The sequence below is a fragment of the Epinephelus fuscoguttatus genome, linkage group LG6 (assembly GCF_011397635.1).
Source record: "Epinephelus fuscoguttatus linkage group LG6, E.fuscoguttatus.final_Chr_v1".
Lineage (NCBI taxonomy): Eukaryota > Metazoa > Chordata > Actinopteri > Perciformes > Serranidae > Epinephelus > Epinephelus fuscoguttatus.
Window position 1 is genome coordinate 40,041,751 of NC_064757.1, and position 27,973 is coordinate 40,069,723.

Below are 27,973 nucleotides of genomic sequence, written 5' to 3' on the forward strand. Positions count from 1 at the left end.
TCATTTTTCATGGAAAAGTACTTTAAAAGTACCCCAAAGTACTCTTATTGCAGCTTCTTACGTTCAAATATTGGCAGCTTTACACTCTCCCATGACGGTGAACTAAAACCCTTTGGCGTGAGTATGAAACAAGACATTAGATGACATAATTTGGGGGTTTGGGAGAGACAAACCGACATTTTTCAACATTTTAACAAATTTTTTGATACAATGATTAGTCGACTAATCGAAGAAATAATCGAGAGATTAGTCGACAATGAAAATAATCGTTAGTTGCAGCCCTAATAAGCATTTCTTATACGGCTGCCGTTAATGCAGAAATATAGAAATACTTCATCAAAGACTCTTTGAAACAAGAGAGGCACAAGAGCCCCGGCGTGTATCGCAATGAATCATGGGAGCACACATTGTTCAGCCTCAATCATGGATCTACTACTAGTGACTCATCTCTCTCCGTGTGAGTAATCTCTGGTCATGTGAACGGATCGCTGTACCGCTGACACAGCGCGCAAACTCTCGCGGAATTAGCAACCGATTTGACCAAAATGCTAATGCATAGCTATTTCCGGGTCAGGAGGAGGCTGTGGAGGACAGGACGAAAGGCGGAGTGATTACTGGAGAGATTTCGGAGTAAACTGACCGGCCCATCGACAGTTGGTTCGCTTTGCTAACCACGGCGGTATATGGCTGCGGTAGCTAACCGCGCCTAGCTAACGTTAGCTGACAGCTGACTGACAGCCCACTCGCCTGGTCACATGAAGTGAATTTAACCGGAGGGAGGATGGCGGAGCGGGATATGTCACCGGGAGACCACCCTCTGCAATCGTCTTCGGAGGTTTCAGAAAGTTCTGGGAGACAGAATTCCTCAGATGAAAACGGACACGTTGATAGTCCAGATGACACTCTGTCTCCGACTTCGGTGATTTACTTCAAGGAGGCTTTACACTCCTCAAACTTGAGATTTGGGAAGGCTGAGTCGCTGTCACCCACTCCGCTTCGACAGTATGACTTCAGGATTGAAAGGATCGATTCAAAGCGCAAAAGTGAGTGCTTACGAACTTTTACAAGTTTAGAAATTTACCCAGCTAGCTACCATTATCCTCTTATATCACCTACTCACTAACTGTACCTGCATTTAGCTTTGTTAGCTTGTTAGCTAACTTTTGACTTTACCTATAAGCAAACTACTTCCTATCTCTTTATGAGTTAAGATAACTTCTATAGCTGACTAAGCTAACATTAAGATGCTAATACATTATGTAAACTCTCTTGTCAGTTGATTCTCACACTTAAAATATTTGCAAAAGTGGCAACTGAACACATACACAGTTAATAAATCTGTAAACATAGCTGATGTCAACAAACTTCCTCCAGCTGTCCTGTGAGTCTTCCTCTGTGTTGGACGTCCTGTGTGTGTCATGTGCTGTTTTGACAGACTTTGTGAATTGCTTTGCAACGCCACTGGCTGCCATGGTATAAATTTAACGGTGGATTGGTGACACATTAGCAGGCTGTTTGTGTCCGTGTTAAATGTTGTTTGTCACTCATATCTCACATTGACTAACCAAACAGTCATGGCAGAGACACAATATGAGCACTATAGCACTGTTACCAGCTCTTACACCCAGGTTCCTCTGTGATTAACTTTACTTTGTTATACTTTCATTACACTATAATAAGAGCATTACCCATCTCTTTGCCATATATCATAGGTAAAAGGGTAAGTAACCACATACTAATGTGTAAGGATATAAATAATAATGAGTGAACTTTGCCTGTCAGTGTTGCCCCGAAGCATTGAAGACTGTCTATGTAATGGCAAAATAAAACAAAATATTGTTTAGGATTTGGGTCCAAAACTAGAGCTGTCTTTTCTTAGTCGACTGGCTGACTAGATTTACTCTTTTTTACCATTTAGGCTATTTTTTGACAAGATGTAAGTTTGGTGAAATGAGAAAATGCGTAACATTTACTGGTGCTGGCTCCTCAGATGTGAAGATTTGCTGCTTTTCACTGGTATATATAATTGTAAATTGAATATCCTTGAAGTCTGGAGCTGTTGCTCTGGCAAAACATGCAATTTGATTATGTCATCTTGGTTTCTGGGAAATTGTGGTCAGCACTTTATACAGTGCCTGACCAGTACTGGATTTTAGAGGCCAATAATTACATCGATATCAGGGAGTATTAAAATATAATAACAATATTTGGAATGACAGTAATTTTTTAAAACATATAAACAACCATGTTGACACTGATCCCTTAGATTTGCTTTTAATCCATTCACAATTACATATAATTTTAAGTGTAATATTGTTGAAGTTTTGGACTGTTGCTCTGGCAGAACATGCAATTTGATTATGTCATCTTGGTGTCTTGGAAATTGTGGTCAGCACTTTTTACAGTGCCTGATCAGTACTGGATTTTGGAGGCCACTATTACATCAATATCAAGGAGTATAAAACATCTGATAATGCTATTTGGGCCAATATAGATTTGTTTTTAATATATATAAACAACAATGTCGACACTGATCCCTTTGATTTGTTTTTAAGCCTTTTACAGACATATTACAGTTTTGCAGTACAACTTGCCATCACTGTCTGATGCACAAACTATGTTTGAATTGCTAATTTTATTGGAGCAATGCACATTAATCAACATTTCTGTAAATGTGCCAGTGTTAGCCAGCTGGCTAATTTTCAGCTGCAGTCCTTTGGCAAGATGTTTTGAAACCAAAAAAAGAATAAAATTCACAGGACAAAGACAACATAAACTACAGCAATTATAAATCATCAAGATAGAACAGGAGCCATGCAAAGCAACAAGCAACAAACAACAGTACAGTACAATAACACAGCAACAACAAACAGCATGTTAGCACAAGCAGACATCCAAGAAACATGAAGCACCAACACACAGATGAGATTACATTCAGACATGCAGAGCAGCATGTGATGTTGACACTGTTTTTAAATTACTTCAGACTTATGTTGCAATTTTGTGTTAGCCATTGTCCGACATATACAGCTATAGCAAATATATATCAGATGATTTATTTGTCTAGCCCTTGAAAATAATCTTCAAATTATCAGTAATGAAAATAAATGTTGGTTAATAACAAGCACTGGTCTTTAAAGGAATACTTAACCCCACCAAACTTGTATTACCCATGACCTGTCTCAGTTACAGAGTCGTCGCGCACGTTTCTGTGGAAATATTTTATATTGTAAAATTTTAGCGGTACAACTGGATAAATGAGACTTGGATTACACTGCAGGAATTGTTGTAGAAGGATGTTTTGATGTAGTTTTGGTGTCATCAAATGCGTCTCCCATGACTTAAATTAATCAAGATATTTCTCAGTTTTTGGATTCTTTGTTCATTGTGGTGGCATGCGTCACAAACAACATTTTTTTCCCAAAATCAGAGTAACGTGGGATGAGTAACTGTTCTTATAGGGGATGAAGTGTTCCTTTAATAAGCATTAGATCTCAAGGAATCCTTTATCATTAATCTGTGATGTAAGAATAATTCAGATGAAGTGATTTAACCTACAGTAATTCTTTAATTAAATCTGCTAATTGATTAGTTGAAGAAATCCTTTGATTGTCTCTTTAGGTACGGTGAACTTTAATAAGATCTTTTGTACCACACTCTCAAACATTTATACGTGGTTTGTAAGCAGCCGGACACATGTAACATGACTGCACTTAAACATTAACTTTCCCTGGTTCTTGAAGCTGCTCAGCACTCAAAGGCACTTAAATTTCTCAGTTAATGTGACTGTGGTAGCAGAGAGAAATGAACAATGAGTGCTCTGCTGGCTTTGTCATTTTGACCACAATTACAAATGTAATGTGGGTATATTGTTTAGTTATCCTCAAATTTGTTTTGTGTGTATGTTTCTCATCCTCTGCTCTGATAGCACAGAAAGTCATCGCCTAAATATCCTCTCATCAATACCAAGTGTAGCTTTTTAATTTTGTCCTTGTGCACTAGGCGTGTAGAAACTGTACAAACATAAGGGTGTTTGTCTTTTGTTTCTGACTCTATACGATGTGCATCATCTAGTTTTCCCAAGTGGGAATTAAGATAACACAATGAGCATTTACATCCAGGACCTTTGGCTTTATTACTCTTGTTGCTCGCTGCTGTTTTGCTGCAGCCAACTCAATAATTGCATTGTCAAATAACAGGCCCCTGTTTCAGGTCAGGGGACACTGTTGATGCTTGAGAGACAGATGAATCCTCTGCTGCATCATTAGCATTGGCTGGATACTCTGGGGACCCCCACCCCCCCCTTTTTTTACGCATGCACCATCTGCTCACGTGACAATGTGTTGCTGTACCCAGCACTACTGTCAGCCATCTTGGTCGACACCCACCCAGTGCATTCACTGCGGTGCACAGGCAGTCCAATCAGAGTGAACCGGTGCTAAGCTGACCGGAGGAGGGCTGTGATTTTCAGCACGGTGCTCCCTTGCATTTTAAATCCCCAGTCTGCACAAAAGGGATAACAAGAGGTTTGAAGAGGAGGAGGAGGTGGAGGAGGAGAAGGCAGGGCAGCCTTTCTCAAGACAGCAGCGTATTTTACTCAGCTGTTACAAGGAAGGGAGGAGGATGCAGGCATAAAGAGGAGGAAAAGCAGCACCCTTTCAAACACCTGCTGAGAGCTGCTGTGGGGCCTTCCTCGTCTTTGGCCTTTTATCCTCTTTGTTTTGATGCTCTTTCCATCCTCTCTCATTTCCTCTTCTCTCTAAACTGTTATTTTTTTTTTGGTGCCTTCACTGGTGTCTGGAACAAAAGCTACTTCGCCTTTTTTCCCCTCGGTGGTGTTGGTTTTGCATCGCATCAGCTGAGTCATCATGTCTGATCTGACGCCTCAGAGCGAAACCCCCACTCCCACCACCGACAAGATCACCCAGGCCGCCCGGGAGACCATTTATCTCTGCAACTTTCGCGTGTCTGTCGATGGCGAGTGGCTTTGCCTCCGCGAGCTCAACGACATCTCCCTCACGCCAGACCCAGAGCCGGCCCATGAAGGTAATGTGACAGATTAGCTCATCATTTGAGGAGCTCTGTGGGCACAGTGTGTGATCACTCTATTTGGGCGTGGTGATTCACAAGGTTCCCAGACGCAACACATTTCATCTGGTGAACTGTGGTAATGTGTCCTGTTTTGAGCTGTGTCACGATGGATTTCAGGGGAGATGGGTTGATGTCAACAGCAGGATGACGCTGCTTGTAAATAAGCCAGGGCTGGGCGACAAAACAACCAGGAAGTGCCACTTGTTTTGTCGTGACAATTTATTATCTTGCGGTGAATCGAATCAATATCAATGATAGATCATATTCTGTGTCTGTTTCTTTAATCCTAAAAACATTAACACACAACAGAAATAGATTTGCACATTTTTTACTGAAACAAAACCGGACAAGATGCCACTGAATCCAGATATTTAAACATGACAGTGAACTGGTAACCTATTTTAAGCAGATTCATGCTGCACTGCAATAATATGTTTTAAATTTGATGGGACACAAATGATTTACTCTACAGCACTGCTTTCCTCTTCCTTATCTCTTGCCACGCCTTCTCTCAGCACAGAGCTAGCAGATTAGCAGGTTGATGGTTTTCCTGAGAAAGACTTTCCTTCAACCAGTTGGCAAATTCAACGCTGCAGCTCCTTAACCTGAAGCTCCACTGAAATGACACTACAGAGGAGCTGTAACCGACAGAAACATTTATTTTGTCATGCTTCTGTAAGATAAATCCCTCCCATGTGATGAGATAGATTACTGTTTCTTATCATGGATGCTGATATTTTCATTTCATTGCAACACCACGTCTAGTTTCCACCACTGGACTTTACCTGTTTAACTTAAACTGTGAGGCTTGCTGGAAGTATTTTAGGTAAGATAAGCCTTTATTGATCTCCAGAGAGGAAATTCAGGTTTTTGTGCAGGAGCACAAAGACAGAAGTAAGTACAGATTAATAGGGAAGTAAAAATAAAATAAGACCTATATAGTATAAAAGTTGAAGCAAAGAAAAAGACCTGAACACAATCATTGAAAGCCACAGTTGATAAATTTTATGAAAACAACTTTTTGTCACGTTTGCTTAAACTGTAATCACATGCACACAGTTGTACATGTGACGGCTAATATGAAAAAATCATGTGCGTCCTCCTCTTCCTACTGCTTCCTCAGACATTGGCTAGAATTTACTGTGGCCGATCATTAATGTTCTTGTCAAACTAAGCAGCGCTCATCAAAAATGAATTCTGTTACTGCATTGCCTATGTCTCGCTTCAGATGTTTTCAGAAAATATTTTAGTGTACTGTTCAGAAGTAGGGCGGCACGGTGGCGTGGTGGTTAGCACTCTCGCCTCACAGCAAGAGGGTTGCCGGTTCGATCCCGGGTGTGGGAGCCCTTCTGTGCGGAGTTTGTATGTTCTCCCCGTGTCAGCGTGGGTTCTCTCCGGGCACTCCGGCTTCCTCCCACAGTCCAAAGACATGCAGTTTGGGGACTAGGTTAATTGGTGACTCTAAATTGTCCGTAGGTGTGAATGTGAGTGTGAATGGTTGTTTGTCTCTATGTGTCAGCCCTGTGATAGTCTGGCGACCTGTCCAGGGTGTATCCTGCCTCTCGCCCGATGTCAGCTGGGATAGGGTCCAGCCCCCCCGCGAAGCGGTTAGAAGATGAATGAATGTTCAGAAGTAAAATAAGAATGGTTGCTCCGGCCAGTGGGTGGGTTTGTTTCCGCTGCTTTGTCTCCAACATGGCGGTTGGATCACAAACTTTCTCATTTTACAGCTAAACAGTACACTAAAATATGTTACTGAGAACATCTGAGAAGAGAAATAGGCAATGCGGTAACAGAATCTTAAGTCATATTTGATCAGCGCTGTCTAATTTGGCAGTTTGACCACGGTTCATGAGCAGTGACATGAATGTCAGCTGCGTTAAGGCTATCAGAAGAACTACGAGGCAATAGAGTAGGCAGTAGAGATGTACCGATACCACTTTTTCCTTCCCGATACCGATTCCGATCCCTGAACCTTTAGATATCTGCTGATACCGAGTACCGATCCGATACCAGCGCGTAAAATAAAAATGGATGGGATATGAATTGTTGTATGTCTTAACTCCTAAAACTCTATGTAAAATATTAAGAAATAAATACATAATAGTAGAATGAATGCCATAGTTTTTTATTATTATCCAGTGTTGACACAGATCAAGACACAGATTAAAGTGCAGCCACACAATGTGGTAAAAAAGACACTTTAAAGGCTACAGTAGAATGCTTTGTAAACTCTGCTCCGTTTCCGTTTCGTTTGCCCGTAGCGTGCGTATGCGTAATGACATGAGGCATTATGTGGTATCAGATTGGTCATAGGCTGTACTCACCGATACCGCATTTTAGGCAGTATCGGAGGCATTTCCGATACTGGTATCGGTATCGGTATTGGTACAACTTTAGTAGGCAGAGGAGTATGAGTTTTTTGCAGACCACGTGTCTGCTGCATCTGTGTAGATGTAGTGACAGTTTTAAGCAAACATGACAAAATAGTCTTAATAAAGTCTTTAAAGACCAAGTTATGGGGTAAGTGAAAAGTTAAGAGGTACAGACTGACACGGTATGATTGATTGCAGCGGGTCCAGTAAATATACACACAACTATTGTACTCCAGAATAATACATGTTGTGGTTAAGTAATAATACTTAGTGTTGTCTGTATTAATATTGCAGCATATATTGCAATTCCAATTAAGTAACATAACATTTATTTTAGTTCCCTTTTCATACGTCCGGCTTGTTCTTTTTTTATGTAACAGTTGAATTCATGAATGCTTCCTTGTAACAGGCTTAAAATCTCAACTTTGTTTTCTCTTTAGTCTGAATCAGATGTCAGGCTGTCATGTTGTTTCTTGTCTATGAAGCCAATTTAAAGAAACCAGAAGAGAGAATATTCCTCATGAACCAGCTTTCCTGTTTCATCTCAGTGTTTGATAACCTGGGGATGTAAATTTTGTGTTGCAGTAACTTGTAATTAGGAAAGCTTTTCTATTACAATGATACTCCTGATGTAGATTTACAACGTTTTAGCAGTAACATAACAACTTTGTGCATTCATTACCTTTTAGTTGCAGTCATTTTGTGTTGAAAAGTCAAGATTATTCTTTACCTAAGGTTCATGCACACTGCAGACCAAATGCATGAATGTATTAATAATGTAAACAAATGTTGAAGGATAACATAACCCTGTAGAAGTCGTCTACGAAAGTCTCTCAGTGTCTGTTATCCACTTACATGAATAATGGAGTAGGCTGGCGTATTGGATTTTACTAGTTCAACAATTTCTCTTTCACAGCTACTCGTTTTCAGTTTATGTGAAATATGTATTAAAGGTTTTGCTGTGTTAGGTCCTTGAGTTAGTTTTAGTTTTCACACATTTACAGATGAAACATAACATGTCTTCTTTTCCAACTTTGCAGCTCAAGCTCATCGTTTTGTGTTTCCATATTAAAACTACTTTACTTTTACTTCCTGGAAAACACTGTATCTTGTCCCCCAACAGCTCTCGATACATTTAACTCGTGAGTCATTCCTGCTGTTCGACCATTATAGTGTCATTACTACAAGGACTCTAAGAACCCTTTTCTGTGTTTTCTTCTCTTAGATCCCAAGGACCCCATCGCAATTGAAAGGCTTAACTTGATGAACATGGCCAAACTGAGCATCAAGGGCCTGATCGAGTCCGCCCTCAACCTCGGACGCACACTGGACTCTGACTATGCACCTCTCCAGCAGTTCTTTGTCGTGATGGAGCACTGTCTGAAACATGGGTTGAAAAGTAAGTACAGCGCATTTAATTCACGCTGTCATCTGCTCAAAACCGCATGGTGGCTCTTAAGGCACAGGCACACCAAACTGTCATCAAAGGAGTAGTGACGACAAAGGCTGACTTGCATCGCTTCACTTCACCGGTCGCACTTGAACCGCCAACGACCAACTAGCACGTACGTTATGCGCCTGCGTGAGAGGAAATAACTCTCCATACCAGCAGGCGGCAGTTCAGACAGGAAAACCAGAAGACCAACAGGACGGATTCAAGATGCTAGTTAGCCAGTTAGCACTTAACAACACAACTCGATGTTGAAAGAACAAATTATATTGACAGTGCGCTAGGGAACAATAACACAAACGATTTTTTCGATCTCACGTCCTCTTGACTTTGTCTCTACTCGGTCACTGACCTGAACTGCCAGTCAGAGCGATGTCATACACCGATGCTCTCCACTGTCTCCGATGCTGACTTAACATGCTGAATCAGCTGGGGGAAAAAAAGAGACAAGGCCCGACTAATTCCAACAGTGCCAGACACGCCACAAAAACTAGCATGCCAGGTGCTCACCGACAACCTGATATTGACCAAAGGTAGACCGTTGGCTTGGTGTGTCAGGACCCTTACAAGTCCAGTGTTTCCCCCTGGTTGACAGCTTTGGCCTGGCGAATGGGTGGAGGGGAAGGAGGTGCTTAACAGTCAGACTACGTTTCCAAATATCAGTTACTCTGTGAAATTCACATGAACGACTCTTCACATTGGCAAATTTGATCCACCTCACAGCAGAAAATACTTCACTTTTGAGCTAGTTGGTGTGTTTGTCCCATAATTTTCACTCCAGAGCAGTGGTGAAGAACACAAGGGGCAAAACAGCATCACTGATCTGTTTGTCCCAAATATTCTCTAGTCTGGCTTATCTAAAAACACAAAAACTACTTACTACTTACTTACTATTACTGAAGCTATTTGTAACTGGTAGCCTACAGACACTGGACTGTCCTGCTGTTATTACAGACGTGAACTGGCCACAGACCCTTGCTGTGCACAGCTACAGTTCACATGTGCGTTGCTCTGCTGCTGAATGAATACAGTGTAGCCCAGTGGTTCCTAACTGGTTCAACCACAGGGTCCAGATTTCTCCTTGTGCATTAGTACAAGATCCACACTGTACATTCAGCGTCATACTTGGGTTTGGCCATGTTGTCAAGCTAGTTGGCTGTCTCTGTCAGGTAGCTGTCTGTTAGACACTCACTCTACAGCAGGAAACGACACCTCAAAATAAAAGCTCTGTGCCAGGAATTCACTATACAAAATAAAGTGACCCAAAGTGACAGCGACCCACTTTTTGGACTGCGACCTACTAGTTAGGAAACAATGGTGTAGTATATAGTATAGGGGAAACAATGGAATGGATATTTGGTGTTATTTGTAGCATTCATTTTTTATTTATTTTTTGGCCCAGTTGGGGTTCCCGTTGCCTGGCCTATGCAACTAAAGGAGAAACACTGAGTCTGTGAAATTTGAAAATGCAAATTTAAGATCTTGACCGCTTTGGTTTCTGTACAAAAATGTTTTGTACAGTTCAGTCCCAGAATTCTAAAAAGATTCCCAGTCACTAACACCATCCATCAGCAACAAATCAAAGACATGTAAAAGGGTTTAAAATGACAAATTTGCTGATTAAATGTTCTTAATGGTCGCTTGTGTACAATTCTCTCAAAAAGTTATTCCTGGTTTGTTTCAGTTGCTCATTATCATACCCAGTGTGATGACTCAGTGACCAAAATTCCTCAAAATTACATAGCTCAACAAGCAATGTGTCCCAATTATCAGCCAAGAAGACCTTCCTGGGGCAGAACAAGTCATTCTGGGGGGCGTTGGAGCTGGTCGAGAAGTTGACGCCTGAGGCAGGAGAGATAACCGCCAGCGTAAAAGACCTGCCTGGCCTCAAGTGAGTCTGTTCTATCCATTCCCTGAAGATTTCACTCAGTCACAACTAGATATGTTGATGATATTATCAATGTGATTTTCAAGATTTGTGCACAAAGCAAAGCAGTGAATAGATTTAACAGCATAGGAATTACTCCTTTTGGTGAAAGTTAACTCTGCCATTGATTAGTAAATATTGTCAGAAGTTGTTTTTCAGTGTATTTATATCTAACTCTCCTGTGCTTGGTGACAGAACTCCTCTAGGAAGAGGGCGTGCCTGGTTACGACTGGCCTTGATGCAGAAGAAACTCTCTGACTACATGAAGACGATCATCAACAGAAAGGACCTGCTCAGGTGTGTTTGTGTCACAGTGTGTTGAGGCCTACCGGCATCCAGAATAATGGTATAGAAGCAAGGATATGATCTAATGTTATCCATAAAATATATTTGATTTCAATCACCTCATAAAATGAGTGTGCATGTAGTCTTCCTCCCAGCTTGACCAAAACGATAAAATGGCACCTCAGCCTGAGCTTAGACCATGTGCTGTATCCCTAACACATATTCCACTCAGAGTTTTGGGGAAAATAAAAGGAAAAGTCACAGTAAAATAAAGATGCATTGTCATACTGGGACAATTTTATGGTCAAAAACCAAAGAAGCAGAGGCTGAGATCATGATTTTTAGTCCCTGTTATGGCTCAAGCTCCCAAAATACTCTATCCTACATTACGGTAGTTCAATAGACCCTCATCAAAATGATGTCTTGATTATGTTTCTTTTGTTTTAACACGTGATGCACATTTAAAATGCTTGAACAAAAGCAGTTTTCTGGTCAGTGACAGTATTCTAACTCTCATTTCTTCTCTGTAGTGAATTCTATGAGCCGAATGCGTTGATGATGGAGGAGGAGGGAGCTGTCATCGCCGGCCTGCTCGTCGGACTAAATGTCATTGACGCCAATCTGTGCATGAAGGGAGAGGACTTGGACTCTCAGGTAATTCTGCTTTCACTGTCACTTCTTCCACAACTCAGAGCAGGAACACAAGAACATTTTTGGAGTAGTGGAAGGACGGGGAAAAAAATAGTGCTCGTGTTTATGTGGGTAAAACAAGAGTGAGAGTCAGATTTGTCCCTCAAATAACTGAAAACACAGCAGGATGGTTAGTAACTTCACTTTCAAGAAACTAAAAAAAATATGTAGGAGGTTTATAAGAACATACATCATATCCATGAAACAAATTTGTTCTTAATAGTTCTGACCAATGCCATAAGTGCAACACACACCTTGTGTCTCTGCCTATGGGAGTGTGCTGAGATCAAAATATTTTGGAGGCCGGTGCTGCAGTCTGTGTCTCAGATGACCTCATCCCCATTACCTTTAAGTCCTAGGCTGTGCTTGTTAGGCGTGTTTCCTGACAGTTTTATTTATATATTAAGGAAAGAGAAAACGCTGGTTGAACTATGAAGGATTTAACAGCAAGTTTGGCTCTTGAAAACCTCACCTATATAGTGAGAAATGGGGCTTCCGAGTTAAGTGATATTTGGGGAAATGTTTTTGGATTTTGTAAAATATGGTGACATTGAAGATGTCTTGAAAATGCGCTTAGATAAAGGACACAAAGTACTTTGAGGATAGTGTGCTGTACCCAGTCTTAAATGTGTGCTATATATATTTTTTGTTTTACTGCATTATTATTATTATTGATAATTTATTTATTGATTTATTAATTTGTTTTTACATATGTAGGGGTTTTTTTTTAGATTTTATTATAACAAATATTATCTTATCAACTATTATTTCTTTTTATACGAAATGCCATATGTTCTATCAATAAAAAAATGTTTACAAAAAAATCATGTATGGGGTTTACGTGCTCTGGCAGCTGTCTCTTGGTTGTTCCAGAGGTAAAATCTTGGGCCTGAGGGTGGCAGAGAGTGTGTATATCTTTAAAAGAAAACTTAAAACACACCTTTTTAACCTGGCTTTCATCTAGTGTGTTTTTACCCGTCCTTCACTTTTACTGTTACCTCATAATTCTGACTTTTATTGTTTATTACACTATAGTCTGTTTTATTTTGTCCTAACTCTTATGTTCAGCACTTGGAGCTGCATTTTATATATGACTTGTGCTATATAGATAAAGTTTGATTTGCTGTAAGCATTGAATTTACAGTTTGGGGTATGTACAGTTAAGTGCTTGTAGAGGCAAAAGTATCAGACCTGTGAACCATCAATCCATTTTTGTACACAGAAAAGTTCTCTACAGTGCAGATCTAACTGTGGTTTTTACCCTCATCATTGTTCCTGTAGTAATTCCACAGACGGCCTTTTCATAACTTCTCAGGAATCTGCTTTACCCTCTATTTGTTTGCAAGTTGGGAACAAAGCCAGAGTAACTGGGAGGACTGGCAGGCTGCCAGTTTGTCATCAGCCTAGTAAACAAGAATTACTCTACGTGAAACCTCTCCAGTTACAAACCTCTTATTAAATGGAGGTTGTAATGACTGCTTAATTTTGGAGAGATGACCTGAATGTATCTGAACCACAACAAAACTGTTTGGTTTTAAAGTACAAGTTGTGCAGACATCAGTAAGGGTCGTCCAGGAGCAGCATGTGGTCATGTTACATTCTTTTCAGCTCTGATTGATTTTCTGTTTCTTTTTGAATTACTCCTGCAGGTCGGGGTGATTGATTTTTCAATGTACCTCAAAGATGGTGGACACAGTAGTAAGAGTGCAGAGGGGTGAGTGCTGCTGTCTAATCTTTACCCACAGTGATTTTTATTGCTCTCAAACCACTAAACAGTAGCCACAGTAAAGTCAACAGCCTGGGCCTGGAGTAGGGACGGATATATGAACTTATTTGTTTGTTTGTTTTTTGTCATTTTATTTTTAATTGTAATACATTATGTTAGCCCTTAAATACAGTATGATTGTAGTGGGTGACATCTGATCTACTTTTCTAGACTGGCTATCAATGTCAATGATTAGGCCACTTATTATTTTAATGTTAAGTAGCAGACACGGTTTGTTCTTTTGTTGAAGTTTGTGAGGGAGAAATGAGTGAAGTAAAGAAATTGAAATACAAATATTAATAAAGAAAAACAGTAGTTACATTAGGGTAGTTGGTACGGGACTTACCGATTAATCCACTAATTATTTTCCCAATATATCGTTTGGTCTACAAAACATAAGAGAACTGTAAAAAAAAAAAAAAGGCAGGTTACAGTTTTCATGATGATGTCATCAAAGGTGTTATTTTGTCCAGAAAACACAGACATTCAATTTGCGAAAACATTAAGACAAGAACACCCAAATTTTTTGCTGGAAAACTGAACAATTAATTGATTATTAAAGTAGTTGCAGGTTGATTTCCTGTCACCGTGTGTCCCTACTAGTATAAGACAGGTTGTTATTGGTGATTTAAAATGTTAGATAAAGGAAAAGTATTTGAAATTTCATCCGCTGTAACTCTTGTTGAATATCTGTACCATCTGCTGCATCCTATTTTTTTTTTAAACATGGACTACTGATACATGTTTCATTACCTCCATGTCACTGAGTTTGGAAATAACCTCCAGGCTCAATAAGATGCTAAAAAAAGGAAGAATTTTTGGGGTATTTGTATTCGGATGTTTCACACAGAAAATATTAGACATTCTTTATTGGGCTGATGTCAATTATAAACAATTGAAATGATGTATTAATTGAAACCAAGGCACCTAACAGCTAACCATGTTTGCTTTCTGTCCTCTCCTCCTCCTCCTTCAGTGACGGTCAGATCACAGCAATTCTCGATCAGAAGAATTACGTGGAGGAGCTCAACAGACATTTAAGGTTTGTCCGGTTCACCGTCTCTCTTCACTTTCTTCGGCTGTTTATTGAGCTGCCGACTAATGTGACACTTCTGTCTGTTTACAGTGCATCCGTAAATAACCTCCAGGCCAAGGTGGACGCTCTGGAAAAGTCCAACACGAAGCTAACAGAAGAGGTGAGAGTGGTTCACAGCTGAACTTTCAACACAGCTGCTGGTTTACTTTGTTTACAGAAGTGTTTGCTGACCTTTGTCTCTGCAGCTCGCAGTCGCAAATAACAGGATCATCACTTTACAAGAAGACGTGGAGAGAGTAAAGGAGGAGAGCTCGTATCAGATGGAGTCCAGGAAGGTGAGCACGTCATCATTTTAACTGTTAAGTTCTCCTGATAAAAGAGAAAAATCACTTGCAATGTGATAATGTTTTTGTCACCCTTTTCATGCTTCACATGCAGACAAAAATAGAAAAAATAATAGAATAAGACAAGAAAATAGACAACAAGATGAAACAAAGTAGATAAAAATTGCACTAAAGCAGGCCGATCAGTTCTGTTTACAAATTTTGAAACCTTAAGAAGAAAGAAAACATGCAAATAATGGACATTTTTCTTTTAAGAAATCTCCCATTTACACCAGTTATCACCATTTAGCCTCGAAAGCATCATGTGTGACAAACTCTCCTGTCAGGAAATGTAACTGAACCTAAGCTTAAACTAGACATTTCATCAAAATCATTTTATTCTACATGTCTTAATTATTAAATTTCGCCACAAACAAACTGTTTGCCATAACCAGATCCTGTAAAAACCATTAAATTCTGTGCCCCTTGAAGCAACTGGGAAGCCATGAAAGACTCTGTTGAGACCAAAATACGCACAACAAAAATTCAGTTATAATAATAATAAAGCACACGCCTCCTCCACTTCTCTTGGTCTCTTGGTGGAGTCCCCTGCTTTTTTTTTTCTCAATAATATATTTATTTGTTTTTAACATTATACAAACATCCCAGAACAAGTACACAGACAGTAAAAACGAGATAAAATTATAAAAGTAATGACTAACAGGGAGGAAATACTTATAAAAAAAAATGAAATAATGTCAAGAAATAAAAAGAATAATGGTCAGTGGAAATGGTTCATTTCTTCATAGAGTCAGAGCACATGTACAGTAAGCAGGCTCAGTGGATGGTCAGAGATCCGTAAGAGGTTCCCATGTTCTCAGAAGACCTCCCCCTTATTTTTTAATATGTAAGATGTTGTTCCAGTTGTAGTGTATTGTTCAATATTTGGACAAATTAAATGTTGGGAGTTGAGCACTTCTTTGCTATATCTGATATTGTGCTGATCCTTTTTGCAGACATGGGGTCTAGCATCCATGCACCTCTTTCCAAAAATGTTTTTAGTTTTCTGCATTCCCAGAAATCATGAATGACTGACCCTGTGCGTGTTTTACATCTGTGACATGTAGAGGATGAGCTAGGATATATCTTGCTCAAATGTAGTGGCGGCAGAGTCCCCTGCTTTGTCAGATCGGCATATAGACAGGGTTCCTACACAAGTATGGAAAGTATGGAAAAGTATGGAAATAAATTTGATCAATTTCCAGGTATTAAAAAGTATGGAAAATGAAAAATAAAGTATGGAAAAATATTTTTCTTTCCAGACTATTACCACTGTTCTAAAAATACTGTTTTCTAAAATAGAAAATTAGGTATTTTCAAAAACAATGTAATCAATCCGGATCGTGTTTTATGCCGGGCCAAATACAGTTTGTGTGAGAGCAAAGGTCTCAGAAAACATACCACCCCTTTTACCTGATTGACAAGTAGTATGTCCAGTCCGCTGCCCCATGACCCTCCTCCAGCCCCCCGGGTATTAAGTTTCACTCCAACACTGCACCTTTGACAAGAAGACGTAGAGGCGGTCCTGGCTAGTTTTACACCCTGGGCGAACCATCCCTCGGCGCCCTCCCATGGAGTCGGACTTCTCTGTCGCCAGTAAGCCGTTATCTTGCGCCGCAGAGCATTATGAGCCTCCGCTGTATTCCTGTCTGTGACCCCCATTCAACCCACAACCACACTGATATATTTACTCAGATGCCGCATATTCTCAGGGGGAAAAAAAAAAAACGCTGAGAAGTCTGGAAATTAGGGTATGGAAAAGTATGGAATTTTGAAATTCCAAATGTAGGAACCCTGTATAGAAAACGAATGACCTGGTTGAATGACGCTGTCCAGGATTCAGCCAAGTGTCAGTGAATCAAAGGATATTACAGTTCCTTTAGAGTTAGATATTTGTACAGTATACATTTGCAATGAAAATAAACATCTTGTGTTTTTTCTGTCCTGTAATGTGTGTTCCTGTTTTTCAGGCATCAAGAAGCGACTCAGCACCAGACGGACAAGCGCTGGGTGAAACACGCAAGCAGCTCAAAGAGGAAACTCTGCTTCGATTGGTGCGTTTCAGGGTCTTAAAGATGCTCCTCTACTCTTATGTTTAGATTTTTATATTGTTACGGAATTATGAGAGTATTTGTAGATGTTATCAAAATTCACATGTGCTTGACTCCATATTGGGACAGTGTCAGATTGGTTGCCAGGCTGTGTCTATAATCAATGTCAGTGGTATTCTGGTCGTGAGGTGTGTATCTGAAGTTAAAGTCAATCTCCGTGCAGGATGTGGAGAAGGAGCTGGAGGTGCAGATCGGGATGAAGCAGGAGATGGAGCTGTCCATGAAGATGCTGGAGAAAGACATCTGTGAGAAGCAGGACGCTCTAGTGGAGCTCAGACAGCAGCTGGAAGACCTTCGTGCCATCAACCAACAGCTTAGCCACAAGTCACAGGTGAGGCTGCATTTCTGATCCCTTAACTTCACTCCAGGTCTGTGCAGGAAGCATTTTGAAAGGGCTGGTCTGCTGCTTTTTTTGTTTAGAGTGTCAAATCTGTGAAATTTTGGTGCTAAGTAGCCTTTACTGTGTTTTTTATACACTGCAGTTCTCAGTAATGACTTGGAACAAACATTTCAGCCTGTGTTTGTAACATCAAATGTGTCTGTTCCTGTATGTCAGCAGATTTTTACCGAACAAAATCTGGACAAAGTCTGTGGATTATTTTTTAAATACCACAATGAAAAGTTTTTGGAAATTACCATCACTGTTTCTGTTAAGATAGGGAATATTTGCACTGAGTTAAGGCAGAGGGTCCAGTGATTAAGGGTTTGGCTACAATATAAATTTTTCTTCAGATTCCATCACTTAATTCTCATAATGCCTCAAGTTGTAAGACGTTTTCCTCCAAATCTAGATTTTCTAATTTGATTAATTGTTAGATTTTCTAATAGTGACCCTTAATAAACACTGACTATGTTTACAGGCACATAATGTTCCCAAAAAGACATGATATTAGCATTAAACAGTGGTCCCAATACATTATTAAAAAGGCTGGAAACAAGGTGCTAACAGTGCATTAATTGGCGACCTCTGCCGCGATTAACATTTATAAATATTAATTCATTGAACAAAGGAAATCAGTTTCTAACAACTGCTAATGTTCTCTACATTTAGCAACATGAACAGTACAATTCATAACACAAACCGAGTGCCCTGCGTCACAAACTAATGAATGAAATAGGGAATGAGGCAATCACTCATTGGCCAGTCAATATATTATGAATGGACGAGACAGAAGGATATGAGTCGCGGCTCTCCGATGCTTCCTCTTTATATCCAGCTGTATTCAGTGCTCCCCGTGCATCCAGGCAATTTATATAGAGCGCACAATGAACAGGAGCGCACTGTGATACAGCTGTGGTCAGCAGAGATGGAGGGAATTCTTCACGCTTGTAATTATGAATATTCCACTAATATTTACATGCAGCCACGCATACCCTGAATAACGTACCTTAACATGTTGTTTATCAAATTATGGAAAAGCTGAAAAGTGGTAATCCCTCGTGCCATTTTGCTTCTGTGGCGGGTTTGTTGGACCACACGAACACACATCCCTCTTTCATTCCTTGGTTGGCGTTGCAATATCTGCGCATAAACATAAGCCTGTTGTTGTCCAAGTCTTTCTTCTGACTAGAAATTTGGGGATTTCTTTTGGGCATGCATCTCTACTTGAGCCTTGCAAACTGTTGGTGTTTTGTACAACATATCCATGACAATGCACAGAGCTGACCGTGAATTGACAAGAGGTTGTGTGTTGCAGCCTGTGGCAATAAGCCCAATTGAGATGAATATTCAGAATGTGCTGTATATACATGTCCACAGAATGCTGTTAAAGCCAGAATAATCTCGACATTTACCACGTCTTAATCGGAATTGCTACATTGGGAAAAAGGCCAAACAGAATATGCTGTTCACATGACTTGAATCAAACTCAGAGTATCGTCATGTTTGGAATAACAGTGGAATGTTAATGTGTCAAATCTTCTCTCGAAAGCTAAAAGTCACTTGTGCGAGGTGAGCTCCGACTGAGGGCAAAACTCACGCAGTTAACTAACTAACTAAAAACAGACTTCCTGTAACTGAGTGCAACATTTTGAGGCTGCAACTGTCCCAGTTACACATTTGTAAAGTGTGAGGCACTGCTGGTTCTGCAAGTAATTTTTCTCACTCCGTATTCCCACTTCATGAATACTACAATACCCAGGAGCCTCAGCCGTAATTGCTGTGGAGGAGAAGTCAGTCAGAGGCGCCATAGTGACTGAACTCATCCAATATTGACCCAGAAACCAGAAGGGTGTTGATTCAATATCAATCTTTAGCTTCACCTCTGTTAGCTGTCATTGTACCTTTAACTTTTGAATTAAAGAATCCGATACTTTCGAGCACAGTTTTTAATATTTTGCACTGACAATTTAACCAGAAGAACTGTATGACAGTTTAAGCTGTAGAAGTGCTCAACTGTCAGTCATCCAACATTGTCTATGGGAAAAAAGAAAAGGACTTTTACGTCTATAGCCACCTTCACAACTCTGTTACAGTTAAAGCCTGAAACTATTCTGACCTAGAGGGGCTTTCACGTCAGGTACTTTGGCTCTTACCTGAGTACACTTGACCCCAAAGTCCAGTTTGTTTGATTGGTGTGAACACCGTGTACCGTACCTGGGCACAATACGCCAAAATAGAAGTGGACTGCTATTTAACCTGACTACACAAAGCTGTTAACCGGTTATAAAGCATTCTCAGCTTAATACTGATCCCTCTGTATCAGATGGCCGCAGACAGATACCACCATAAGCTCTGTCAGCACTGTTACTGTGTTAAGGCCTTTGCACATTGAGTCTGTTTTTTTAGGATGCATTTTTTAATCAGTCATCCAAAAAAAAAAAAAAACCCAGCAGAAACCTTGCACACTGATTCTAGTGTGTTTTATTGTTCTGTTAATTGTAAAAATTTGCAGTAATTAAGTATAAAAAAATGAGAAGACACATTTCCTCCTTTGCCTCTCTCGCTGGAGTTACCTATCTGGCTGTCACCACTCCCTCCCTGTCTTTCATTTGGCACCACAGCTGCACGAAGGGGTGGAGCTGTTCTCTACATTCTGTACGACTTCCACAGCCTCCTCCTCTTTATCATCATACTCCTGAATATTACTATCGGACCTGTTGAAAGTGAGCTATCTGAGTTATGAAATGATTTTGTGTGCCCAGTTCCTCTGTCTTGTGTCCTGCTGCCACATTCTCCTCACTGAGTCTTGGTCAAACATCTTAAAAGGCTTCAGACAGATGTGAAAAATGCAGAAAATCTAACCTGTTTTGAAAAGTGTACTGACAGATGAAAGTTTCAGACTCAGTGTGTAAATGAGATTGATACAACGTGAAGTTATTTATTTTTAGATGTGCAACAGTTTCAGACAAAAACTGACTCAATCTGCGAAGGCCTTTAGCACTGTTAGTTTCTAGATGCCGGCTCAGCCAGCTCCGCCGATCCTGGCTCAGACGCTGAACCACACATATGCTCTAAATGTTGCATACAGCTCCTTTAATACTAAATAAAAGTCAACACTAATGCAGATGAATCCTTGTATTGAAAAAGCACCAAACTCTTTCCAGTTTGGTGCTTTTAGGGAGATGAACAATATATACTGAGTTATTGTTTCCAGTTGAATAACATGGCTCATCCTCCACAGAGCGCAGATGCCAGCTCTAAACAGAAGAGTGAAGCCATCGCTCGCCTGGAGGAGAAAATAAACCAGATGACAGGGACTGTAAAACAGATGGAGACCAGGTGAGAGCAGTTCCCCACAGCAGCCATGATTGGCACAGTGAATGATTACGACAGTAGACAGTTTTTTGTCACAGAATCACTTAACTACAAAAACATCTTATTGTCTTGTTTTGTCATTTTTCTCCCTCCACTTTCATTATTTTTTCATTATCATGATTTGTTTTAATCATTTAACCAGTGAGAAGCATTTGGTGAAGCAGGCCAGAAACCTGAACTCAGCAGCAGGGAAGCTGCTGCAGCTGCAGCAGTAGCTCCCCACTTTCATAACTCTGAATACAAACATACAACCCTGCCTAATATAGAAACAACCAAACTAGGATGTTATCTTTTCTGTACGATGCTCCTTTTGTTGTTGAAAATAAAACCATTTTCCCACAACCTCCTGCAGTGGCTCTCCAGCATCAGCTTCGAGTAGTGTGGACTGAGTCGATCCTTTTAGCAGCCCTAAATCCTTGTGTTCTCTGACAGGTCAGATTTATACTTTTATTTGGTAGGCATTTCTACGGGAGCCAAGAACGGCCATGCTTGCAATTATTTGTTTGATGCTGTTAACTTGAGATCACGAGGTAATTATTTCGTTATCTCGAGAGAACAGAGCTTGTTTTCTGATGATAATTTACTTTGATGCTCGAGAAATACAACAGCCTCTTCTCTGGAAATAATGAGAGAATTTATCACGAGAAAACAGTTTTTCTGTTTTTGAGGTCATGGGATGATTATGGAGAACTTGAAAATGAGTTTGAAGTTAATTTTATCACACCTGATTTCTGCCTACAAGATCACTGTCAGGACTGATTCATAACTGCCTGTGCCAGACCTACAGTCTGATGCACTGATCAGTAATGGTAGCTACTCTTTCCTCTGACGTCTTCAGCTTTAATCAATCGCTACATCTAAGCACACTGGCATGACTCTAATAATCTCTGATAAACATTATAAGTAATAAGAGGAAACAAACTTTTGCTTTCTGATAATAATGGTTTGATTATCTTGTGTTCTTGAGATAATGAATTAATAAACTTGTGCTGTCAAGATAACTTCATTTAAAAAAATGAATTGCAAGCATGGTCTTCCTCAGCCTCCGTGCATTTCTTAAAAATACTGCATTAATGCTTTATAGGCAGAGGTAAGACGAGTAGACGGCATGGTGTCCAAAATTCCACTGTGAACAGTTTTCAGATTTGATGGACTGATGATTAATGTGCTAACGAACACGTCCTGGATATTTGGGAGGTAGTGGACTTGCTGTAATGTTATTCCAAAGAATAAAACCACTACCGGAGACTGTGCTTGAATATTTTCAACCAACAGAGACTGACAGGATAAAAAAAAAGAGAATCTGAACTGATGTTTAGGGAGCTGGTATCAAATGTTCGGTGATCCACATTCAAGTGTCAAAGGCCAGGACAGGAGTAGGATAAAGTGAGGAGTCAAAGGGCAAAATTAATTTATTAATTTTGAACTGTATGTGAACATAACATTGGTGTAAACTGTAGTAATCATTAGGCTAATAAAACGATAAACAAACACAGCCTGCTTCATCTTCTTTGGCTAAAGTTTCCCTGTTGTCCTCGTTGAGTTTCTGTCCCCAGGTCTGTCATTTTTATGTGTTTTTATTTACTTATCTTTCCAACCATGTGTCTTTTCGTCAAGTTTTCATTTTGCCATAAGTTTGTGTAACACCCCCCCCTCCCCAAACCAGATGCAAACAGGCTGACAGAGAGAGGGATCTGGCTTTAGAGGCCAACCGGCTCTTCAAACAGGAGTTTGGAGACAAAATCGAGAGTCTGCAGGTGGAGGTGGAGCAGCTGAGGAGGAACAGGTAAAGTGTATATGATGTATATTCTTCTAAAGGATAAGACGGGTGATATTTGTTGTTACATACAAAGGTCATTATAGAGGGCGCTAACTTTATAATCACTAGTACTCTTTGTTTATGGTAATTAAAAACCCTCTGATTTATTTTTTAAAATGCTGCATGTAGCATAAATTGTAGTTTTACTGTATTTTATGTCTTTAGGATATTTATCTTAAGAAGAGATCAGGTCATCTTAGTCCTCTCCTTTTTAATTTGCCTTTTTCTCTATTGTCATCAGATAAAGCATGATTATGAATGTTATGAGTATAAACTTGTGTTCACTGCACTCTTTGTCCTGTTTCAGGTCTTATCTGGAGCTGGAGCTGAGGAAGGAGCGAGAGCGCAGGAGTGAGCATCATCTCGACGCTGCATCCAGACAGTCCAGCACTCCTCGGAGGGAGAGGAGACACCCAGAGAGCATACCAAAAGTAAACCTATGGCCATAGGAGTGCAGAATTAAAGATGGCGTAAAGGTGTAGTCTGCATTGTGCTTATATGCGTGTATTTTATCAACAGCGTCCTCCAGAATCCCCGTCAGTCAAAAGGGAGAATGAGGAGTTAAACACGGCAGCAGAGGATAAAACAAGTCTGAGCTCCAGCCTGTAAGTTTTAGGAACGACAGTGTTTAGAAGAAAAAATAAAATAAGAATCTGAGGAAATATTTGTATTTAATTAATTTATTTATCCCCTTCTCTTCCTTTTAAGGTCCTCAAGGTCACACCATGAGGATGAACAGGTGAGGTCTACGATGCACTAAATAAACGTTAAATTATTTTACTGTGATATGCTTATGATTGGATGATTTTATTGCAGTAAAAAAAGGAGAAAAATTTACTTAAAATATAACTAAAAAATCACTTTCTCTTTCATTAATGTTCCAGGTGCATACAGGAAAAGTAACACCTGTATCAGCCAACTAATGTTGTAGCATTAGTATCAATTAGATATTTCGTCTCATGAATCCCATAGTGGCTATAATCAAGACCATATTATTGTTTGATTTTCTGTAGGAGTCCTTTGTGGAGATCAGTCAGCCCTCCATCTGTACGCTGTGTGAACATGACGACTCCCTGCTGAAGACAAAGGTACGAGGATGGAAAATTATTCCAATCTTCTCATCTCTTATTAAAAGTTTACAACATTAAATGTCTCTATAAATCAGAAAAGGCTGTTTTCAAAAGCTTATAGTGATCCAACATACAGAGATGTTTTTAAAGGGAAAAGCAAGCAAAAAAAAAAAAAAAAAAAAAAGATAAATTAAATGTTTAAACAAATTGAATTTTTTGATAACCCATTCTTGAGAACTGAGACAAATCATGTCCTACCCCCCAAAAAAAGTCTTAAAATTACAACTAATCAACACACCAATTTAGTTTTGGCGGTGAAATATTGTTTTCAAATAATTTATATATATGAAATAAGTATGATTTATAAAATATTTTGATCTGCTTTCATTTTTTTAATTTGCCATGTGCCAGAAAACCGCCTTGTCTCAGACAACAATTCACAACTTTAGACAATTTCAAATTGTGTTAATAGCCTCCAAAATCTAAAACTAACAGTGCATACTGATAACAGTGGTGTAAAAATGTTCTGCTATACTCTAGCCCTTTAAAGTGTCCCAGGTTTCAGATTTCTACAAAAACATAATTTAATCAGGCATAAAAGGGGATTAGCTATATCATAAGGACTCTTGTCTCACTTCCTGGTTTCTAAATAGGCAGGAATGCTTCTTGAGTAGTGGTAAACTTTTTATTTTTTGATAAATTTGTTAAATAATATTGCTACTGGGTTGTCTCAACCATAACATGTCAGCTCCGTAGCCCTTCTAAATCAAAAAGTGTTCATTAGCATTGAGAGAACTGAGCAACGTTGAAAACTAAAATGGCTACTCTCTATGACTGCTTTGACATTAATGAATATGTAACTTTATGTCAACTCCATAAGATTTTAACTCCGTCAGATGTTCCCTCTGACACCCATCATGTATGCTATCTCAAAAAATATCATTGGGACAGTGACAATAAACAGTCAAGACTTTGATCTTTTAAAATCTATTTTTTCCAGCCTAATTGAAGAGTAAAAATCTAAACCACAAAAAGTATGGTTTGAAGAATGAGTATCACATTTTAAGTAAGGCTTGGTTATCATGTTAAATTGCACTCAGTAAATTAATTTCCTGTTACAGCGTGTTATATATCACCTAATCCTGTTTTTCTGTCTATAGAAACAGTGTAAGAACTGCAGCGGGGTTTTCTGTGAGAGCTGTGTGTCCAACGAGCTGCCGTTGCCTTCCTCCATTCTCCCAGAGACTGTGTGTACCGCCTGCTTCTCTCTGTTACTCCAACAATACGCTTCAACGCCAACATGAAACCGCATTTTACTACAAGACACGATGATCAGACACACGGAAACCAGAGGCATTTATTTTGTACAACTGGCACTGCAAAAATGCACTTTTTGACTTCATGATGTTACGAAAGATCTGATGGAGTCCTGCGAGTCCTGGACTTGCGATATTTTAGTTACTCTAATTTAGGAATGTCCAAATGTGAGCGCTGTTCGGGTGCAGGTTTTCATTTTTCAAATACTGGTGTCGCTGTAGTTCTCCCGCTCTGGCTGAAAGTGTGTGTTAAGCTGCTGTGGTATTTGTTTAGTGAAAACCTGCACTCAACAAAGCTGTAAAATGGCACCTGAGTGGAGATTGCTGATATAAAAACCAACTTGAATCATCTCATGCATTAAAAAAAATGACTTTCCACAAGGTCCACTAAGTGGATTATTGATTAAAAGGTCAACTGACATTATATATTTTTTATATAATTTAGTTTTAAAAGATAAAAAAGGAAAAACTGGACTTGTTTAAGCCACAGCTGTGCTCCAATATAACGCACCTGTTAATCATACACAGATCAGTGTGTGATGTAAACAGTGATGAATTAAAGTTTTCATCATTTCACTCAAATGAAGCATGAATTTTTACACTTGTATGCTCAAAGTGGCATCTAATTCAGGGCGATACTGACAAAAAAATATCCCAAACACTTCAGACCAAATACTATACTATGATATTAAGCATGTGTTAGTATTTTAGGAAAGCCTATATGTGCTGTCAGAAGATTTTTATACACTTGAAAATTGTTATAAACAATCATACATACAGAAACATGAATGATACATGAAGTAATAATGAGTAAAGAAAATTGTAAAACTGTAATGCAGAATTTAAGACCAGAAAAAGACGAATCAAACTGTGGCGATAACCAAAATCCTTCATCTAGTCTCTTATCTTGATATCGATGTTTCATGAACATATCAACGAGCTCTGGTGTTCAGACTGGAGGGGAGAGTTAATAATGCTGTTCGACATTTTGGGTACTGCGCTTATTCTCTTTCTCAAGTAGAATTAGATGAGAAGATTGATACCTGTCTCATGTCTGTCTGTTTGATATGAAGCTGCAGCCAGTTAGCTTAGCTTAGCTTAGCACAAAAACTGGAAACAGGAGGAAACAGCTAGCTCGGCCTAGAGGTGCTGGTGGCAGATTTATTCTCTCTGGACTGAGCCAGGCACTCTTTATGTACATTTAAAGCCCCCCTCCACTCAGTTTTACTTCCTGTTTGATGGTTAACGCTCTCTCTAACCGTAGCAACCAGACTGCAGCTATAGTAGTTTGTAAAATAGCAATATGGCACTTACTTTGATGGGTTTACTGATATCAGACCACAGATGAGACGGCAATTAACACATCACACTGAGTTTCTCTTTGACTCACTCTCGTCTTTACTGCCTCCTCCTGCTGCAGCTATCAGTTGTGTAGTAACGAGGCGCCGTTTGGCTGCCAGTCACAGTCCATAACAGGAGGGATAGATATGTTGCTGAGGCTCAATGTTTGAAATGGAGCTATGGGACGTTTAGGAGGGGTGCCATCCACCAGCATCAGCCCCTCCCGCCATAGGTCAGCACCGTCACTGCCCCGAGCAGCACTGTGATTTCTAGCCGATGCTGGTGGACGGTGCAACCTTTCAACACGTTCTGAAACTGCATTTTTATATGGTGGACCTAGGTAACATGTCTGTCCATCCTGCAGTGTGCTGAGGCCAGGAGACGGCACAGGCTACAAATGCCATTATGAAATTTAACGACACACTAAGGTGCAGGGAAACTACTAAGATACTACGATGTCTGTGGTGTTTATGACAGTGCACCTGCACAAGCTTGGAGGATGTATGACTTGCAGATTCTTTTACAGCCATGTCATCTTCCAGTTTTAGCAACAACCTTCTATTTTTAGCTTCGAGCACGTAATTATTCGTCAAAAAATATTTGGTGAACAGTGAGTGTGGTTAAAAAACATTGTCAGGATGTGACTAAGAAAAATATGAAATACAAAAATACCACAAAAAAATGGAGGGGGACTGTAGCTTCATATTTACAGTGCAGACAGAAGAGTGGTATCAGTTAGAGACGGCCATTTTAAGTAACCTCCATTTTCGAGTAGTACATAGGTTAGGCGCAGACTCTGAGCCAATTTCCTCCCGGTCAGTTCACCATCTGCCCTGTCAGCATGAGCTAACACAGCAGCAGCAGCTAACATCCAACACAGAGCTGTTAAACAGTCCCAAAAAACTCACACCACAATAGCTCGAGTCATTCATTAAACTCATTAATAGCTGTTAGGTAGTGTTAGCCGTGTGATGCTAACAGTCAGCCCTGTTGCTGTGTGTGTGTGTGCGGGCAGGCAGGCCAACTCTCACTAACTGTTCCCTGGTGCGGAGCTCACACTCCCAGCGCATATCCCAAAATGTCAGGCTATTCCTTTAAGTTTACACATCTTAATATTCTGGGTAAAATCTTTCTTCACTGTTGCTGTTTTGTTCTGTATTAGTTAGAAGTTAACAAAAACGCTCAAACATTAAAATCATCTCCCGGTTGTAAATATTTGGTCACATCAGAGTTTATCTCAAACAGTGCTGCAGTTAAATCATAAAATCTAACATTTGGATGTTTAGATTCTTGTCTTGTCTCTGGGTAATCTCTTCTTCTGGGCGTCTGAACATATGACGGCACTTTTAAATGCATGGCTCTCTGCCTGACCGGTTTGAAGTGGGCGAATCAGTGCATCTTTATAACAGCTGTTCTTGTGTTTTGGTGATTTATATGAAGAATAGAAAGAATAGAAGCTCTATAAAACGTAGTCGTTCTTGTTGAAGCTAATTAACAGGTGAAATGGAAATGCTTCTTAGAGCAACAATAAACTTTTATTAAATTTTACAGTGTATG

At 39.7% G+C, this 27,973-nt stretch overlaps 1 protein-coding gene across 4 annotated transcripts; it reads left to right on the forward strand.

The window, feature by feature from the left end:
* The first annotated feature begins 470 nt into the window (after positions 1–470).
* On the forward strand, positions 471–27,964 carry rufy3 (RUN and FYVE domain containing 3). 4 transcript variants are annotated; one of them, XM_049578498.1, is made up of 18 exons: positions 471–1,043; positions 8,692–8,865; positions 10,690–10,807; positions 11,039–11,140; positions 11,659–11,782; positions 13,468–13,532; positions 14,560–14,625; positions 14,710–14,779; positions 14,865–14,954; positions 16,973–17,056; positions 17,277–17,444; positions 20,737–20,834; positions 22,537–22,656; positions 22,997–23,120; positions 23,209–23,294; positions 23,398–23,428; positions 23,703–23,777; positions 24,920–27,964. In XM_049578498.1, the coding sequence occupies exons 1-18, from the start codon at positions 782–784 to the stop codon at positions 25,061–25,063; spliced, it is 2,001 nt and encodes a 666-aa protein (XP_049434455.1). In that variant the 5' UTR covers positions 471–781; the 3' UTR covers positions 25,064–27,964. The 4 variants fall into 4 exon arrangements, with proteins under 4 accessions (XP_049434455.1, XP_049434457.1, XP_049434456.1 ...); XM_049578499.1 differs by lacking the exon at positions 471–1,043 and adding an exon at positions 4,406–5,046; XM_049578500.1 differs by lacking the exons at positions 22,537–22,656; positions 22,997–23,120; positions 23,209–23,294; ... (1 more) ...; positions 23,703–23,777; positions 24,920–27,964 and adding an exon at positions 21,013–22,530.
* Positions 27,965–27,973: the final 9 nt, after the last annotated feature.